Source organism: Solanum dulcamara, chromosome 11 (genome assembly GCF_947179165.1).
Source record: "Solanum dulcamara chromosome 11, daSolDulc1.2, whole genome shotgun sequence".
In the NCBI taxonomy this organism is placed as follows: Eukaryota; Viridiplantae; Streptophyta; class Magnoliopsida; order Solanales; family Solanaceae; genus Solanum; species Solanum dulcamara.
Window position 1 is genome coordinate 18,552,170 of NC_077247.1, and position 18,913 is coordinate 18,571,082.

The window sequence follows — 18,913 nt, forward strand, 5'->3', positions numbered from 1 at the left end:
AGACCAAACTCGATGTTCTGGACACAACAGAACTGACAGAAATCTCATCTGATGTTCGGATCTCAAAACATTGACTAAAGTCAAACCAACTCATTTAAAACCTCAATTTTCAATCTGAGACCTTAAATTCACATATCAACTCCAAATCAGTTTCCGAAGACTATCCTAGACCAAATTCCCCATTTTGGAGTTGAGGGAATTGACAGAATCCCGTTATGATACCCGTAGCTCCATTTGGTACCAAAAATTACTTTTTCACCTTTTAAATCTATAGAACTCAAGAATATGCTCATTTCATTATCTATCAAGTCTTTAACACATTCAACCACACGAACTAAACAAATAATACTCAGTGGCACTAATGATAGGGGTAAAATAATAATTTTGCATAAATTTTTGAAAATGACAGTCAAGGTCATTACACCTTCATACTTTTAATATAGTATAAATAGATAGATAGATAATAGTCAAATTTAAAATGTTGAAATAAATAAAATATCTATTTTTAATGTAGGAGCCAAGTAAAATAAAATGAAATAATTAATAAAATTCTACCAAATTAGACAAAATTTTAAACAAAAGTAAATAATTGAAAGCAAACTAATTAGAAATTTTTTCAAGAGCCGCACATGACCATCAACGAAGAGCCTGCTTGACATTGTTGTTGGGAGCCAGAAACACTTATATTGTGAGAAAAGAACTTCTTTTGAAAAAATTAAGGTGTTTGGCTAATCAATAAAACTGCTTTTAATATAAAGCATAATCAATTTTTCTACTTTTGTGGAGAAGCTAAAAAAATTTGCTTCTTGAAAAAAGCAGAAACAGAAGCAGAAAATTATTTTTTTCACGACCGAACTATCCTTGTCATATATATATATATATATATATATATATATACCAATATATCTCTTACATTTATTTATTATATTGGTGAATTTTCGTATGTGATGATTTAATTTATGGAATGATTTTTAAATTTATTTTGCTTGATATTTTAATTATATTTAAATATCATGTTAATATTATTAATATTTAATTTATTTTTTTATTATCTATGTATAATATTTATTGAAAATTTGAATATTACATTTTAATTTAATAAAAATAAAAATTTAATTAAATTTTTTGTAATAGATGTTTAAATAATTTTTTTGTAAAATAATCTTAATATTAGTAGTGCATTGATACTTGTCATTTTTTTTTGGTAATTTGACTCTCAAAAGCATTTTTAAATTTTTTTTTTAGCCAAACACAACATGTTTATCAAACACACTTTTCAAATGAATTAACTAAACACAAATTATTTTTTAAAAGAACTTTTCTAAAAATCATTTTTAAAAAATGATTATAAAAAATAAGCCTTTTAGCAGAAATGCCAAACATGCCCGAAGAAGCCAAAAAATAGTGAATTGAAGCGGTTCAAAATTAAGTAAATTACCAAAGTATCTTCTCATTCCCACTTCTTCTAGTATAGTTAAAGGTATTTATGGTCTCTTGAGATAACGGCAGAGGCATTTTTGATCTCAAAATGTAACAACGGGTATAAGTGGTCTATTTCGCATAGTTCAGGAAATTTTTTGACCCTTTTCCATTATATCAATAATATTTGAAGGAAAACGATAAAAAGACGATTTTGCCTAATGAATGACAAAAAGTTCAAATAATATTATTAAGGACCTTCATACTTTTAATATAATATAAATAGATAGATAGATTTTTTTTATGGGAAACAGACCTTGCCCAAGGCTCCACCCCTCGTAGCGGTCAGGGGTTGAGCCGCACACCCCCAAGCCTTATTATAAATAAAATAGATAGATAATAGTCAAATTAAAAATGTTGAAATAAATAAAATATCTATTTTTAATGTAGGAGCTAAGTAAAATAAAATACAACAACAACAAATTGAGTATAATTTTACCATGTGGGGTCTGAAATAATATGCGACTCCACTGGAGATCGAACCCAAAATCTCTTATTTCGTAGACCAGCGCCTTATGAAACAATTAATAAAATTCTACCACAATAGACAAAATTTTAAACAAAAATTGATAAGTGAAAGCAAACCAATTAGCAATTTTTTCAGGAGCCGCCTGTGGCCATCAACGAAGAGCCTGTTTGACATTGTTGTTGGGAGGCCAAAAACACTTATTTTGAGATAAAACACTTTTTTTGAAAATGTTATGGTGTTTGACTAATCAATAAAACTACTTTTAATATGAAGCATAATCAATTTTTCTACTTTTGTGGAGAAGCTTAAAAATTTGCTTCTTGAAAGAAGCAGAAGCAGAATTTGTTTTTCAAGACTAAACTATCCTTGTCATATATACATATTTACCAATATATCTCTTACATTTATTTATTATATTGGTGAATTTTCGTATGTGATGATTTAATTTGTGGATTGATTTTTAAATTTACTTTGTTTGATATTTTAATTATATTTAAATATCATGTTAATATTATATTAATATTTAATTTATTTTTTTATTATCTATGTATAATATTAGATTGAAAATTTGAATATGTACATTTTAATTTAATAAAAACAAAAATTTAATTAAAATTTTTGTAATTGATGTTTAAATAATTTTTTTATAAAATAATATTAATATTAGTAGTGCATTGATACTTGTCATTTTTTGTAATTTGACTCTCAAAAGCATTGTTTTTTTAAAAAAATTAGTCAAACACAACATATGTTATCAAACACACTTTTCAAATGAATTAACCAAACACAAATTATTTTTTTAAAACACTTTTCTAACAAACCATTTTAAAAAAGTGATTCTAAAAATAAGCATTTTTAGCAGAAATGCCAAACATGCTCGAAGAAGCCAAAAAATACTCAATTGAAGCGGCTCAAAATTAATTAAATTACCAAAGTATCCTCTCATTCCCACTTCTTCTAATATAGTTAAAGGTATTTGTGGCCTCTTGAGATAACGACAGGGGCATTTCTGATCTCAAAATATAACGACGGATATAAGTGGTCTATTTCGCATAGTTCAAGAAATTTTTTGACCCTTTTCCGTTATATCAATTATATTTGAAGGAAAACGATAAAAAAGACGATTTTGGCTAATGAGTGACAAAAAGTTCAAACAATATTATTAAGGACCTTCATACTTTTAATATAGTATAAATAGATAGATAATAGTCAAATTTAAAGTGTTGAAATAAATAAAATATCTATTTTTAATGTAGGAGCCAAGTTAAATAAAATAAAACAATTAATAAAATTCTACCAAAATAGACAAAATTTTAAACAAAATAGATAATTGAACGCAAACCAATTAGCAATTTTTTCAAGAGCCGCACATAGCCATCAACGAAGAGCCTGTTTGACATTGTTGTTGGGAGGCTAAAAATACTTATTTTGAGATAAAAGCAATTTTTTTTGAAAAAATTAAGGTGTTCGACTGATCAATAAAACTGCTTTTAATATGAAGCATAATCAATTTTTCTGCTTTTGTGGAGAAGCTAAAAAATTTTGCTCCCTGAAAAAAAAAGTAGAAAATTATTTTTTTAAGACCAAACTATCTTTGTCATATATACATACTTACCAATATATCTCTTACATTTATTTATTATTGTGGTGAATTTTTGTATGTGATGATTTAATTTGTGGAATAATTTTTAAATATATTTTTCTTGATATTTTAATTATATTTAAATATCATGATAATATTATATCAATATTTAATTTATTTTTTTATTATCTATGTATACTATTAATTGAAAATTTGAATATGTACATTCTAATTTAATAAAAATAAAAATTTAATTAAAATTTTTGTAATAGCTGTTTAAATAATTATTTTATAAAATAATCTTAATATTAGAAGTGGATAGATACTTGTCAATTTTTGAAATTTGATTCTCAAAAGCATTTTTTTAAAAATTAGTCAAACACAAAATGTTAATCAAAAACACTTTTCAAATGAATTAATCAAATTTATGTATTTTTAAAGCACTTTTCTAAAGTTGAAGCGGCTGAACATTATGTAAATTACCAAAGTATCCTCTCATTCCCACTTCTAATTCTAATATATAGAAAACAGTAGAAGTATGATTAGCAATAACGGCTGGAGTGGTGAATTTTGGCATCTCCGCTGCTTAAACCCTAAAACTCACCAGCAGCAGCACCGCGGCTATACACGCCCATACCTTGCAAGGGGTGTGCCGGGTAGCAATGAATGGAGTCAATTACTGAAGCTATTTTGTTCTACTTCTATGTTCAAGCCATGTTAATTTTTGTTCGGGGCCTATTAGGTATTACATTCAGAAAGTCTGACCGTGTAAGCCATTTGTCAACTGCTACATTTACTCCCTTGATTCCATTTCCGCAAAACTTCTTCTTCTTTGTCAACAACTTCCTTTGGTTTTTCAGATACCCATTTTCCACGAATACTACTAATACTTTTGATAGTTTTAATGGGTTTTTGGATGCCAATGCCATAAAGAATATCATAAAGGAAGAGAAATGGGAAGATGATTTTAGGATTGCCAGACTATTTGATTCCTCTTTAGCTCCAATTTGGGTCTCCAAAATTCTATTGGCATTGAAACAAGAGCCAAAGTTAGTGTTGAAGTTTTTCAAGTGGGCAAAAACACAGAATGCTTTTTGTCATACTGCAGACGGTTATTGTATTGTAGCTCACATTTTGTTCTATTCTAGAATGTACAGTGATACATATGATGTTCTAAAAGAATTGGTTACCCTGTGTAATGATAAAAAGGTGTTGCCTTGTTCTGATGTACTTGATGTTCTTTGGTCAACGAGGAATGCTTGTAAGCCGGGGTATGGGGTGTTTGATGCATTATTTAGTGTACTAGTTGAGTTGGGGTTGCTTAAGGAGGCTAGTGGGTGCTTTTTAAGGATGAGAAGTTTTAGAGTTCTTCCCAAAGCACGATCTTGCAATTATCTGTTGCACAGACTCTCTAAGTTAGGTGATAAGAACTCATCATTGAAGTTCTTTGATGATATGATTGAGTCTGGAATTGTTCCAACAGTGTATACCTACAATATAATGATTGGCTATTTGTGCAAGGATGGGGATTTGAATGCAGCAAAAAGGTTATTTACTCAGATGAAGGATATAGGCATTGATCCAGATATTGTTACATACAATTCTCTCATTGATGGAATTGGTAAGCATGGGGAGCTTGAGGATATGGTTTCTCTCTACAAAGAATTGAAGAAATCTAAATGTCTTCCTGATGTAATAACATACAATACATTCATCAATTGTTTCTGTCGAACAGGAAGGATGGCAGTAGCATTTGAGTATCTGCATGAGATGAAGAGAAGTGGCTTGAAGCCCAATGTGGTTACCTATAGCATATTTATTGATGTTTTTGCCAAAGAAGGAATGTTACAAGGAGCTATCAAGTTCTTTGTAGACATGAGGCGGGTTGGTCTTGCTCCTAATGAATTTGCTTATACTTCGTTGATTGATGCTCATTTTAAAGTTGGTAAAGTTGATGAAGCGTTGAAGCTTGTTAAAGAGATGCTAGAGGTAGGAGTTAAGTTAAATGTCGTGACCTATGCGACATTGGTTGATGGCCTTTGTAATGCGGGGAATATCAAGGAAGCTGAAGAAGCTTTTAGGGTCATGTTTAAGGATGGGATTGTCCCAAATTTAGAAGTCTATACTGCTCTTATCCATGGGTATATCAGATCAAAAAGGCTAGTGGATGCTTTGAATATTTTGGAACAAATGAAAGAAAATAATATCAGACCAGACACATTACTCTATGGAATAGTTTTATGGAGTTTTTGCTCTGACGAGAAGTTTGAAGAAGCCAGAGTTTTATTTGATAAAATGAAGGGACTTGGGATGGAGGGAAACTATGTCATATACACAATACTTGCTGACGCTTACTTTAAAGCTGGAAAATGCCTAGAAGCACAGACTCTGCTAAATGAAATGCAGGAAAGAGGTATTTCCCCTACTGTTGTGACATATTCTGCATTAATTGATGGCTTGTGTCGGCTGGGATTTGTCCAGGAAGCAATGGACTATTTCCGTTCTATGCCAAAATTGGGTTTGCAGCCTAATGTCGTGGCTTATACAGCTCTAATTCATGGCCTCTGTAGAAATAAATGTCTACAGGCTGCGGAAAAGATGTTCAATGAAATGCTTGGGAAAGGTATACGTCCAGATAAAATAGTTTATACCTCCTTGATAGATGGAAATCTAAAGCAGGGAAATATTCAAGATGCTTTAGATTTACGAAGGCGAATGACCGGAAGTGGTTTGGAGCTTGACCTTCATGCCTACACTGCTTTGATATGTGGGCTTTCAAAAAATGGCCAGGTGCCTCAGGCGAGATTTTTTTTTGATGAGATGATTGATAAGGGTGTTAAACCTGATGAGGTTGTATTTTCATGTCTTATAAGAAAATATCAAGAGATTGGTAATCTAGAAGAAGTTCTTGCATTGCAAATTGAAATGATGAAAAGAGGCCTTACGACAGTTACAAGTGACATTGCAGTTCATAATATGCAAACCTGAGAAATTGTATTTTGGTTGTCTGGTTACATCATTGACAGAAGAGATCGCAATTATACTCAGTGTGCTCTCCTATATCTAATTCAACCCCATCTCAATACCGAGGTAAGTTTCAGTTCGTTCCTGTATTCATTTGTGCTCACATGTTGACTAAATGTAACAAATAGAAAAACTAAGATAAAAAGCTCAGTGTTCTGTGCAGATTATGTTTTCTTGCAAACTTGCACTTGAAATAGTGCTGAAACCTGTTAGATTTCGTTTCCTACTTGCACAAATTAGTAGGAACCTTTTGTGTACCTCCGGGAACTTTTTCTATACAGTTTACAGCACCAGTTTAGTGCTGATACATCAGTAAAATGCCTTTCTAAGTAAATGGTGGTATAGGATCCCCTTGTCTAGTTTCCTTTAGACTGCAGAAAAGGACGCATGGTGTACAACTGAATGGAAGATTTTACTGTCCATACACAATGGCTTATCCATGTGATCTATTTATAGCCAAACTCCATAAAGATTAGCATGACCAAAGACCTTCTTGATGTCCAATTCACACAATTCATGTGGTTCTCCTTTCCTGAATCTTGATTCGACCATCTGATTTGCTATGATGGATGCATCCAGAACAGTGTTGGGAAAAGCGCTCTCCATATCGCCTTTGGCGAGAGGTGATCTCGCAAAGGCGAGTGGCGACGCGGTGAGCCAACAGAGGCGTCACCCCTTTTTTTCTAAAAAAAAGCTGACTTGATTTAATAATTAAAAGGCTATATTAGGGTTTATTTGGACAAAGTCACAAACCACGACTTTCTTCTTCAAATTTCTCTTCAGCAACGCACTTCTCTTCTGCTTCAGCCTTCTGGTACATCTTTATTCTTCTTTTTTCTTGTTTATCCTCTGCTTCGCGGCTTCGCCGACTACAGGCAGACACTCTTTTCTTTTTCTTCTTTCGGACTCTTAACCAGTAGACCTGCAGTTACTGTGCAGTGTGCACAGCTTCCTGTTAGTCATTCCTCTGTTTTTTTATTCTCTGTTTTTTTATTTTTGGAATCTGCCTATTTTTTAATTTTTTTTTCTAGTCCTATTTTTATTTCTGCCCAACTCTAGTTTCTTGACCTAATTGATGAAGAATCCCAGGAGGAATAAGATGAGGAGAAATAGAATGAAATGGATATTGGACGTCAAGAATTTGAATATCTTGAAGAAGAATAGACTTTTAGAGTTCTAGTATTGCTTGTCAATTGTCTTATGAATTGTTGAGTCATTCAAGTTCTACACTTTTAGTAGCTACTGTATACTATCTACTATCTACTATCTACTATTAGTTTTTGAATTGAAATATTTGCTAATATGTTATTGCTATTGAGTTTTTGGTTATTTATATAAGCAATTAAATATTTTGGTATTAATTGACGCCTCAATTAAAAAAAGGTGAGCGCCTTGCCGCGAGGCGAGATAGACCCTTGCTGCCTTTTGTCTCTTTCTCCGTCCAAAACACTGATCTAGAATGTCTCCCAAGTCCCAAAAAAGCGTCCTGGGATGTGGTGGTGAGCTTATCAGTCACCAGTTCCAACTTTCCATCTAGCTCCTTTGGCTATTATTTTATAAACTCTCTCCACCACCGTTCTTCATTAGTATTAGCACAATAAAGGAAGATTAAATTTTTTCCCACAAAATTATTGTATGTGTCAGATTTATTGCTGAAAACGAGGGTCATCCACTCTACTGAAAGTATGTGTTTCGAGGCATACCAGTTATAAGTTAAATTATCCATGAAGTTTAGTTTGTGAGGGGTCTTATAATTGGGGAAGTCAAGTCAGTGGTGATTCATAATAAGTTAAAGATGAGTTGCCTAGATTAAAGTGTGAGCCTTTTGTTTATCCTTCTCTTCTTTTTCATATTTGTTCCTTGAACTAGACTGTATTCTCTGTATGGCTTGTCCATTGTCTACTAATTTATCAATATCATCCTTTTAATTCTGTTTATTTGTGCTTGGTTCCACATCAAACAAAGCATCTATAGTAATTGTTTCATATTAAACAAAACTATTGTAAGCTAGATACCCCTACCAAGAACAAGTATTGTAAGCATGAGAGCAGTCGAAATATGAAACGACGCACTGGTTCTTTTGTCTTCCTTAGGTCATATTACTTAATTTTGCCATGATCCTTATTGTAGGGTATTGGGTTATCTCCTAGATCTGAGCCTGCCTGGAAACAGAGGAAAGGCGGTAAGTTTCATAATTGGTGCTTAAGATTCGGTTGGAAATGTTGCATTATGGTTTGATTTTCTTCTTTTGTTTTTGGAAAGAAAATGGATACAAATCATTTTAAATATCAAAAGAGAAGAGTAATTGACCCTTGTGCTTTTTGTAATTTGTGGACTACTTTTGTGTGGCAATGGAATAGGCTAATCACCCACTCTTGGTTTTAGAAACTATGCGAGTTATCCCCTTGTTGGCTAATAATGTCCAACACCGAACTTTTCTTTTCTAAAGAAGTGGTAAAATACTTGTACTTCGTTAAGATTTTATGAACTGATCAATTAAGTCATAGAGTAGTAACACTTGGGCTTAATACATACTTTACTCCCCAAAACTGAAAAAAAATTCATGTACACCTTTTCTTTTTGTGTATCCTTTTACATGCTTTATCTATTATTTCTGTAGCAAAAGCCTCACTAAAATGTCATGTGGTGTGAGTGTCACTATGTCAGTTGCCAACCCAATCAACACACTCAAGGGTAAAAATCTGTCAAAATCCCATTTCTAAAATATTTAGCAGCAGGTTATTTCTTCTCTTTAGATGTTATCTTTTTTTTTTTGGGAACAAGCTCTTTAGTTTTTATCTCTTTATCTACACTTCTTTTATCTAATTTCTCCATTCTAGTTTTTATTTTTCCTTTTTTTGGTTTCTCTTTCCTTCGTTCCCCAATAATTCTTGTTCCCTGAACTCTCCGCCACAACATTGCTCCAGAAAGAGCCACTTTAGGTGCACACTTTACTATTGCCCACATGAACTCAACTATGGAGAAAGCAGCCACTAGAGGTGCACATTCTACTGTGAGCCACATCAACTCAACCACAAGCCAACTGAACAGTATCTCTCTTGCAAGAACCATTTTAATCTTATTTGTTTTACTTTTATCTTTTTTTTTGTTGGTAATGCATATTCTGATTTTGTGTTTGGTTTTAAATTTGTCAATCGGAAAATGGATTTGGTGATGGCGAATTTTGCCGAAACAAAATTGACGGTGAAAGGCTAGAGGATTACGGGAATGAAAGTAGAGAGATATCTACCATGATTTGCTCCAGTAAAAAAATCAAACAAGAATAGGCAATGGGAAAAGGGAGTTTCACCCGAAAAATGGTGGAAAACTAGCTAGGTAGGACCTTCATTTTGAATGATTTTTTTAATATCTTTTGAGAAGAAGGATTTTTTTTATATCTTATTTTATGACACATGTTATGTCAAGATCGTGAGTGGTCCATAGGGTCTTAGACATGGATTTTGATAATTAAGAGGATGCTAACATATAAAAGGTGTATAGTGTTAGAATAGGAATAAGAATAGTACATCGAATCCTATTTGAAATAGTAGTGTATAGAATCCTACTTAGAATAGGAAATAGTATATACAATCCTACTTGGAAAAGAGTTATAATAGAGTGTCTATAAATAAGACCTCGTAATAATATAGATACACAATTCAATAATATTCTTCCTCGTAATAATATAGATACACAATTCAATAATATTCTTCTTCAATATTTCTCACTTTGTATCAGAGAATAGCTAAAAAAAGCTTCCGCAGCCGGCGAGCAGATATAACTCATATGGCCACCCATTTGGCCAATGATTATGTTAGCCAAAGTTTGGGCAATACTAATGCATGAAAAATAATCATCATGCTGAGAAGGTCTGATTTAAGAAGCATCCGGGGATCGGGACAAATAAAGTAGTTAACATGCTTCTTTTCGACGACTTCTTAGATCTAATTTTTGTAGCACCGTGCATCTTTTCGGTGACTACTTTCTCAAATTTGGTTTGTGTAGCACCTGTGCATCTTTTCGGCGACTACTTTCTCATATCTAATTTGTTTAGCACCGTGCATTTTTTCGATGACTACTTTCTCATATCTTATTTGTGTAGCACCATACATCTTTCCGGTTTCTACTTTCACATATCTAATTTGCGTAGTGTTGTGCATTTTTTTGGTGACTACTTTCTCATATCTGATTTATGCAGCACCGTGCATCTTTCCCGTGACTACTTTCTCATATCTCATTTGTATAGATAGCACCATGCATTTTTCAGACTACTTTCTCATAACTAAGTTGCGTAGTATCATGCTTCTTTTCAGTGACTCCTCAGATCTAATTTATGTAGTTTCGTGCGTCTTTCGGTGACTCCTCAGATGTGACTTGTGTAGTTTCACTTTTCGTCAGTGTTGTGCAAAAAACACCACCACCAAGAGGTACAGTAGCCAAACCAACGTCGCCGGTCGCAGATCCTTCACGCCTGGCTAGATCTAGGGTTCCAGCGATTACATCAGTTCCACACACTAGTACCTGAGCATGTTTCTGCCAATTTTCCTGACTTTCTTGTTCAATAGCAACTAGTCTCTTGATTTTGTGATTATCCATATATTTTATACCAGATTTCGAACACTTTCGGCGATCGCTATATTGTTTTCGACAAATTTGAGTTTTCAAGCCGCATTTTCTCTCTGTTTTAGTTTCACTTTTGCCAAAAGAGTATACTCATATATTTGGGCTGGATTTTCAGTGATACTTTTTCTCTCGTGGCTAAAATAACATATGTTTGCCTTTTTTTAATCTATGGTTGCTGTTTGCCATTGGCCTCTTAATCCCTTGGACATTAAGAACGTTTTTCTCCATGGTGATCTCGATGTATGGAGCAACCACTTAGTTTTATTGCTTAGGGGAGTCTAGTAGACTTGTGTGTTGATTGTGCAGATCACTCTATGGTCTGAAACAATCTTTTCAAGTGTGGTTTGGAAAGTTCAACACAGTAATTCAGGAGTTGGCATGACTCATAGTGGAGATGATCACTCTATGTTTTGTCGACATTTTGCATCAAATCTAGTATTTCATGAGAGGACTAAACACATTGAGATTGACGGTTACTTTGTCAGAGAAAAGATGCTCTTGGGAAATATTGTTACAAAATTTGTGAAGTTGAGTAATCAACTTGCATATATCTTCACTAAGCCCGACATCGGTCCTCGTATTAATTACATCTGTAACAAGCTCGGTATATATGACTTGTATTCACCTGTTTGAGGGGGAGTGTTAGAATCGGAATATGAACACGAATAGTACATTGAATCCTATTTGGAATAGGAATATTATATAGAATCTTACTTGGAATAGAAATAGCATGTACAATCCTACTTGAAAAAGGATTGTAATAGTCTATATATAGGACCTTGTAATAATGTAGATAGACAATTCAATAATATTCTTCTCCAGTATTTCTCACATATAGAAAGGATTCATGTGAAACTTTTATGATTTTCTTGAAGGAAACTTGGCTTTTAGCTTATCAAATTTTTTATTCTTGAATTTTTATTTAGTAAGCCTTGAGAATTAAAATATTTCTCTTTTTAATATTTGAGTGAGATAAGAGAATTTGTTATAACGATGGTGTGAAAGGACAAATCATTACTCCTTTTTTTGGTGTGAGAGGAGATCAACATAAACTCTTGATGCCTAAATAGAATTTTTAGATATTTTGGAAAGAAAAATTAGTCATATTTTTCACTTTTGGATAACCCAAAATGGAGGGAGGATTATGGCTAGTCGTTTCACATGTGTACAAAAGACTATAAATATCTTCTCTACATTATACAGTGGAGGAAGTGTTGGAGAACTTCACGATACTCCATTTCTTATTCCAATTGTTAAGAGAAATGGTAGAAGCTCTTAGGATGTGTTGGAAGCCATTCATAGAGTGGAATGCATTGTAAGAGATGTCTTGCTTCTTTTTTTCCTTTATATTTTGGGTTTTGTGAGCTTGGATTATAGTAATACAACAACTATTTCTCAATCCCGAACGGATATATGAAACCTCAGAGACCATGTTCTTAAATTCATCTTAGACCAACATTAACAAAATGAAAAATAAAAATGATAAGTAGTACTTTTCTGTATCTCTTCTTAGCATAAGAATCTCCGATAGGGCTTCAAGACATCTAGAAAAATAGTATCTAAAGTAAATGTATTAACATGAAAAATTTCTTTTCAACTAATTGGTATTGCCTACATAAATATATCTTTGCCTTCCATTTTGTCATCTTTCACCAAGTCTACATTGATTCAAGAGATTGTAGGCTTTTTAAAACAATTTCTTTCCATGTGATTTAGGTATACCTCATCCTTTTTTGACCCCTCTACTCACCATGGTTTCACACCTACAAGTCGGTGCATATGGATCAAAGAATCTTTAGAACGTTTTTTTCATTTTATCCTTAATATGTGCTATTTGCACCTTCCATTGAATGTTGTCATTTCTAATCTTATTTGATTTTGTGTGACTGCACATCAATCTTAGCATCCACATATATGTGACGCTCATCTTGTCGATGTGTTGGAAGAAACATTGATTGTCTTATAGAACCTACATTTCTCCTTGATGGGCACCCTTCTATCACATTACACCTCGGTAACATTTTTTCATTTCAGCCATCCAATTTTGAGGGAATAATTCACTTGCATTCCTGCTAGCATTATAAAAAGCTCTGGTCTTAACGCTCCTACTAGTATTATGCAGCCTTTTCTCTGGTTCGTTGAGTCCGGTTTCTCGTTTACCCCCAATAGAGGAGCTGCTCCCACCAGACAGGCAACCACGGGTCAAAATGCACTCTTCGCACAACAAATCCACATTGAAGTTGACTTATTCACTTGGCCAATTGTCTGGTATTTTATATCTTAGCATTTTCACAGACTTGTTTCAAAATTTTAATATATACACGAACCAGGTGTACTTCTGCGTTATTGGCGATTGGTAAAAGGTCGGCACAAAGTGATTCATCATGCTCAAACATAAGTGGATCGCTTCTTATTTGACAATGGAATGAAAAATGTGTCCATGTAAATGATCAAGACCTCGCAAACAATAATGCTCGTTCCTTTTTATTTTGCTATTGGGGCCATCTTCTATCATATCCCTTACCTATGGTTCAAGAAAGGATTTGCCAGAATGATTGCAATGAGACACACCAACAATCAAGCCTTTGGCAACTTTCCCTTTAAGTGACAACAAGGTGAGCCACTTCAAGTGGAAAATGGTAGTGAATCACGAACTTGCCCAATCTCATCCAAATCGGCCTCAAAAGGCAATCAATAAGCTATATGTAGTGCCTATATTTTCTCTTGACCTTCCTTCTCTTGTGCAGGGCGTTGATCGATTGGAAAGTTCCTTTCCCTTAAGGAAGAGGGTCAGTCTCAAAGAAATTGTAAGTAGTTGGTTTAGTGCTCTCTTGAAAGAGCCAACATAGCAACATTTTCACCTACCATTTCTTTCTCCTAGAATAATGAACCTAGGTCTGTGAATTGTTTGCATTTAGGCCCCACAATCCTATCTATTCTCACCTAAACTTCGTTCTTTTTATGCTGGCGTAACTTTTATTTTTTGGATAACTTGTAGCACATATATTTAGTTTTACTTCTAATTATGCTAAAGCCCTTGCTTTCTAGACTTTGGCTCTTTAATTTAAGCTTTTGTTTTACACCTTCGCTGGAATCTTCAAGGCTGAGTATATGCGGCCACTTAAAATTGTATGTATTTTTCATTTAAATACTTGTACCAAGTCTTATTCCAATTAAACATGTGTAAATCATGAAAACTCAGTGTAAGACATCATGACATCATTATACATTTTATCTTCAGTCTTTCAAGATTATCAGCATTCCAACAAAGGGCAAACTAAACCAATAGATGGGAGATCCATAATTAGGCACCCATTGCTCATAAGCAATGCACCAGAGAACCAACTTATGACGAATACTTGTCCTCCCGAATAACAAGGTTGTTTGGTGCATTAGGATTCATAACGGTTATTCATTCTCTTGAATAAAAGGCCATACAATCAATATCAATTAGTTCATATCGTTTTATCAACATGACATATTAGTCGTATAATTTTTATAATTCATATTCATCTTCCCATTAATAGGAGTGTTTCAAAGCCATTGTTCGGTTTAGAAATCATATTCAAAAGCATTATTCAAGTTTAAATTCAATAACCCATACTTAGAGTAAAATAATATGTGCATACATATATCATACTATATAACAAAATATAGAGGCTCAATGCTAGTTTGTCTCGCACGTGCATAAAGCCTTGTTCAAAACACCGTTATTGTCAAAAGAGGTTTCGAAGGAGATATACCTCAAATCCCCCTAAAATTATTCCCATTGTATGCTCCAATGCTCAAACAATCACTCTACATACAATTGGAAACTTGATTGAATTCTAAATTTTAATTATTTTCCTGAAACTAGTAATCTAGCCTAGAATGATGTTCTTGACTATTCAAGTCAATACCCAATGTTCTAACCTCTTTCAATAGCCTATACTATCTCTAATTCACCTTGTAAATGTCATAAGAGATCATAGATCTTACCTTTTGAAGTTTCCCTAAAAATTCCTCTTCAATTGATCTTGGATTGATTTTTCAACAATCTATGGATTTGGATGATAATCTCGTGTTAATCCTTGATAATTTGATGTGATTTGACTATATGATGATGAACTCTTGTTGGGTGTTTGGGTATGAGTCAAGGCCGAAATAACTCGAAATAATTCATCCAAAATGAAATACGGTTTAAAATTTTGAAATACTGCATTTTATAGATTTTGTTGTCAGGTTTGATATGATGGACATTTAGTCTGTATGTTGAACATGTGGGAGACATATGGTCTGTATGTATGACATACGGTGCTCATGTGGACTCCACATCTAGACTTCCGAGGCCTCAAATTTTCCCAATTTTTAGTGCAGACGGTGGACATATGCTCTACATCTGCCGTATCTTGACCCAAATTTTCAATTTTTTATTCTTTTCAATTCCAATCTTTTTGTACACTTGGTACACACTTAAATATCGACTTCAACCCGTGAATACACATCAATTGCCAAGGGTCTGGTCTAACCACAAGCATTTAATAGTTCAAAACTAACCCGAATTTGCGAGGAGTTACAAAAACACTAGGTGATTTCTTTCTGTTTGCTAAAGCTTTGGTGACAAAGTTATTCGATATATCTGTTGGTAGCAGGTATCTAGTAGAATAGTCAAGGTGTGCGCAAGCTGGTCGGACACCACCACTATATTTTTTTATATATATACACAAGATATGCATGGATATGTACATATACATCTGTTTATACATTATACATAGGTTAATTTACATATGAATGCATAATTGACCCTTTAAAAGCATATCTTGTTTAGTGTACAAGCTAGTGTGCACTCCTGGCCAAGGGAAGTCCATATACTGCTGAAGTGAAAATATACTTCAAACTGGTATAAAGTTCGGTGCGTTTATTTTAGTTCATTTAATGTCAAAGTTCTGCTAAAAGGGTGGATGTTTCGCACTTGGTGAATTTCTTTCTTGGTGAACTAACCTAAGGGGCTTTGACAGTGAGACTCTAAAGACGTAAACTTTGTAGAGGTCTTATTGTTATCCATGTTGGCATGTCTTCACGGTGTTTGCAAGCTCCAATTTATTTTTGAATTGGTTAAATGTATGGATCTCTTTTCTGCATATATATGTAGTGGTATATTTGAAGTATTTGGCTGGCTTATACATTTTCAAAAATGCTTTCCACAGTTAGCTAAGAGTTGATAGTTTGTTGAATTGAATGTGGCATTGTGTTCCCGTTTAAGATCCATAAATAGTTGACCAATTATATGCTGTATCATAGGTATGTTTGTGGTACTGACCAAAAGAAGGGTTGCTTCTTGTGGAAATGCTTTTGGGTTCGTGTGGAAGAGGATTTTTGGCTTCTTTAACGATCAGGAAAGGATATGATGTTTATAAGATTATGTGTACCAATTAAAATAAAAGGAGATATTTGGCTTCTGTGCATAGGCTTTTCTTATGTTAGTGAAAGAAACTAGGATGAAAACGAGATAATAATGAAAGGTTACTGGTTAATTAAAGTGCAAGGATCTTAAACACTGCATTAACCAATAACTATGTCCGTATGCAGTGGACAAATCTCCAGATACAAAGATAATGATAATAATTTTTCTTCTCCTTCAATATTCTCCTAGATACATGCATTTACACCAACATAAAGATAACTCCTATCACCTGCTGTAGATAATTGTTGCTAATAATAACTGCTGGTTATAACTACTTAGATAACTACTGCTCATATATTTTGACCTATTTAAAACAAAGAAACTAAGATAAAGGAGTAGTTGTATCAGTTAGCTTTAACATAACTTCTATGGAATTAGTCTGCAGAGCCGTCTATGGTTTTCTTCTTCTGAATTCTCTTATATGGTTATCTGGGTATGTAACGTCTATGGTTTTCTTTATTTCTGAATCCTCTTATATGGTTCCCTAATGGTATAAGGATATGGTCACCTCGGGATGTATTTTCTTACCTCAACACGTCTTTCTTTTCGTTAACTTGCAATATAATCATCCCTCCAAGAACTAGCACTTTAATCTGTTAATAAGGCCCCAAGTGAATTAACCGCTTAGACCAGAATATTATTTTGCTTTTAATTTTGTCAATTGGCAACTCATGATTTTTTCAGGAGCTCGTTACTGTTCACAGTGGAGAGCTGGAGGAAGATCAAATATCACTGAACATGAATCTTGAAGGAACTTTTACAACTATATTGTGACCATCAACGTAACTGGAAATTTCCTACCTTAGTTTATTTGTAAGTGATGAAACCATATTGGCTGTTGATTCTACATTTTCTTATTCCAGTTTTCATGAACCAGGTACATCACCATGAGACAGCAGAGCCAAAATCTTGCACATTGTCATGGACTAAGCATGAAGTTGTTTTAAGTCATTGATTTAGAGGCCAATTATCAGTTCAATCTTCACATGATGAACTGAGCAAGAGGAAGGGAACTGCCATGAAGGTGATGCTAGCTAGATAAATTTTGCTCTTTACCGAGGGGACAAACATAAAATAGTGGTCAGTGACATGAAAACAATGTTCTCTTTTTCTGAATACCATTGGTGGAAAACTACTGCCTTTTCCCTGGAAGCAGCTATTAGTTATACAGATGTCATTGAGGACGAAGGTTCAAATTCCAGTTGATGCAAGAAATGCTAGTGTTCTTCCTAATTGTCTTCGTCTTACTGGATAGAGTTATACTGTACAACGGGACACCAGTTCTTTTAAAAAAGTTGCAATGAGATGTTGCTGAAAAATTCCTTAGTATGGTAAATTACGATTTCAACATCGCTTTGGTACTGTAAATTTGGGTCCTTGGCCTATTTGTTTAACATCATTTCTATGCCAAATTTGAGCTGTTCTGCGATGATGATTTGATTCATCAATTTACCAAGATGAAGAGAAATTTAACTATGTGATTTCTTTGGTGTGGCCAGTGTCTTAGCTTCACATTTGAGGCTCTGCTTTCTTTTTAATTTTATAATTTGAATAGCGAGGGTGGATTGGGGTTTGGCAAACAGGTGAAGGGGAGAGAAGTTGATTCCTTGCATTGGACAGTTAAAAGCTGTGAAGTGCAATAAATATTGGTGTGAAGTGCAATAAATATTGAAGACATTGAATAATCAATTGGTGGGAATCGACAACCTAGAGTTATGCTTCCAGACCTCGGCATAAGAGCTCTGTTTCATCATTGATTTTGTGCCTGCTTCCTTCTTTCGTGAAGAAGCCATTAGCCATGGATATGATCATTGATCACCACAATCCTCCTCCCTGACTTGGTGTCAAAATTATCTCAGCAACTAAAGGAGTTTCTTGCCAAAGTTACTCAATAATTGACAGAATCTAGATACAAACCAAACAACCGACCAGTTAGACCAACATGCTGGATATCTTAAGGATGAAACCTAGGGGTGTCAAATGGGCGGGTTAGGTTCAAATTGAGAATATTAAAATGGGTTAGAATAAAAATCAGGTTGGGTCATGATCCGTCCAAATTTACTTTGGGCTCAATGGGTTAGACTCAATTGGGCTCAAATTCGGGTTGGGTTATGACCTGCCCAATTTGACCCGCTTAATCTCAATAATTTTAACATTATTATTTACATTTTATAACCACAATTTGAATTTCAATTCATGAAAATAAAAATAAAAATTTATAAATGGATAGATTAATCTTAAAAGAAATAAAATAGATAGTAATTCATACATTTAATATGAGAAAATACATTAT

General features: G+C 33.6%; 1 protein-coding gene across 12 annotated transcripts; it reads left to right on the forward strand.

Annotated features, from left to right (window-relative positions):
• Positions 1–4,090: 4,090 nt before the first annotated feature.
• On the forward strand, positions 4,091–18,101 carry LOC129872082 (putative pentatricopeptide repeat-containing protein At2g02150). Of its 12 annotated transcripts, XM_055946936.1 has the most exons (9): positions 4,091–6,620; positions 8,685–8,736; positions 9,482–9,604; positions 9,766–9,890; positions 13,300–13,445; positions 13,508–13,792; positions 13,925–13,984; positions 17,305–17,402; positions 17,498–18,101. In XM_055946936.1, exon 1 carries the CDS (start codon positions 4,197–4,199, stop codon positions 6,516–6,518), a length of 2,322 nt encoding a protein of 773 aa, XP_055802911.1. In that variant the 5' UTR covers positions 4,091–4,196; the 3' UTR covers positions 6,519–6,620; positions 8,685–8,736; positions 9,482–9,604; positions 9,766–9,890; positions 13,300–13,445; positions 13,508–13,792; positions 13,925–13,984; positions 17,305–17,402; positions 17,498–18,101. The 12 variants fall into 12 exon arrangements, with proteins under 12 accessions (XP_055802911.1, XP_055802914.1, XP_055802921.1 ...); XM_055946939.1 differs by lacking the exon at positions 13,300–13,445 and having other exon boundaries at positions 16,458–17,402; XM_055946946.1 differs by lacking the exon at positions 13,300–13,445 and having other exon boundaries at positions 17,305–17,433.
• The last annotated feature ends 812 nt before the right edge of the window (positions 18,102–18,913 follow it).

What these genes read in the sequence shown, in the direction of transcription:
- LOC129872082 (XM_055946936.1), top strand. Translation starts at nt 4,197, where the DNA reads ATGGAGTCAATTACTGAAGCTATTTTGTTCTACTTCTATGTTCAAGCC.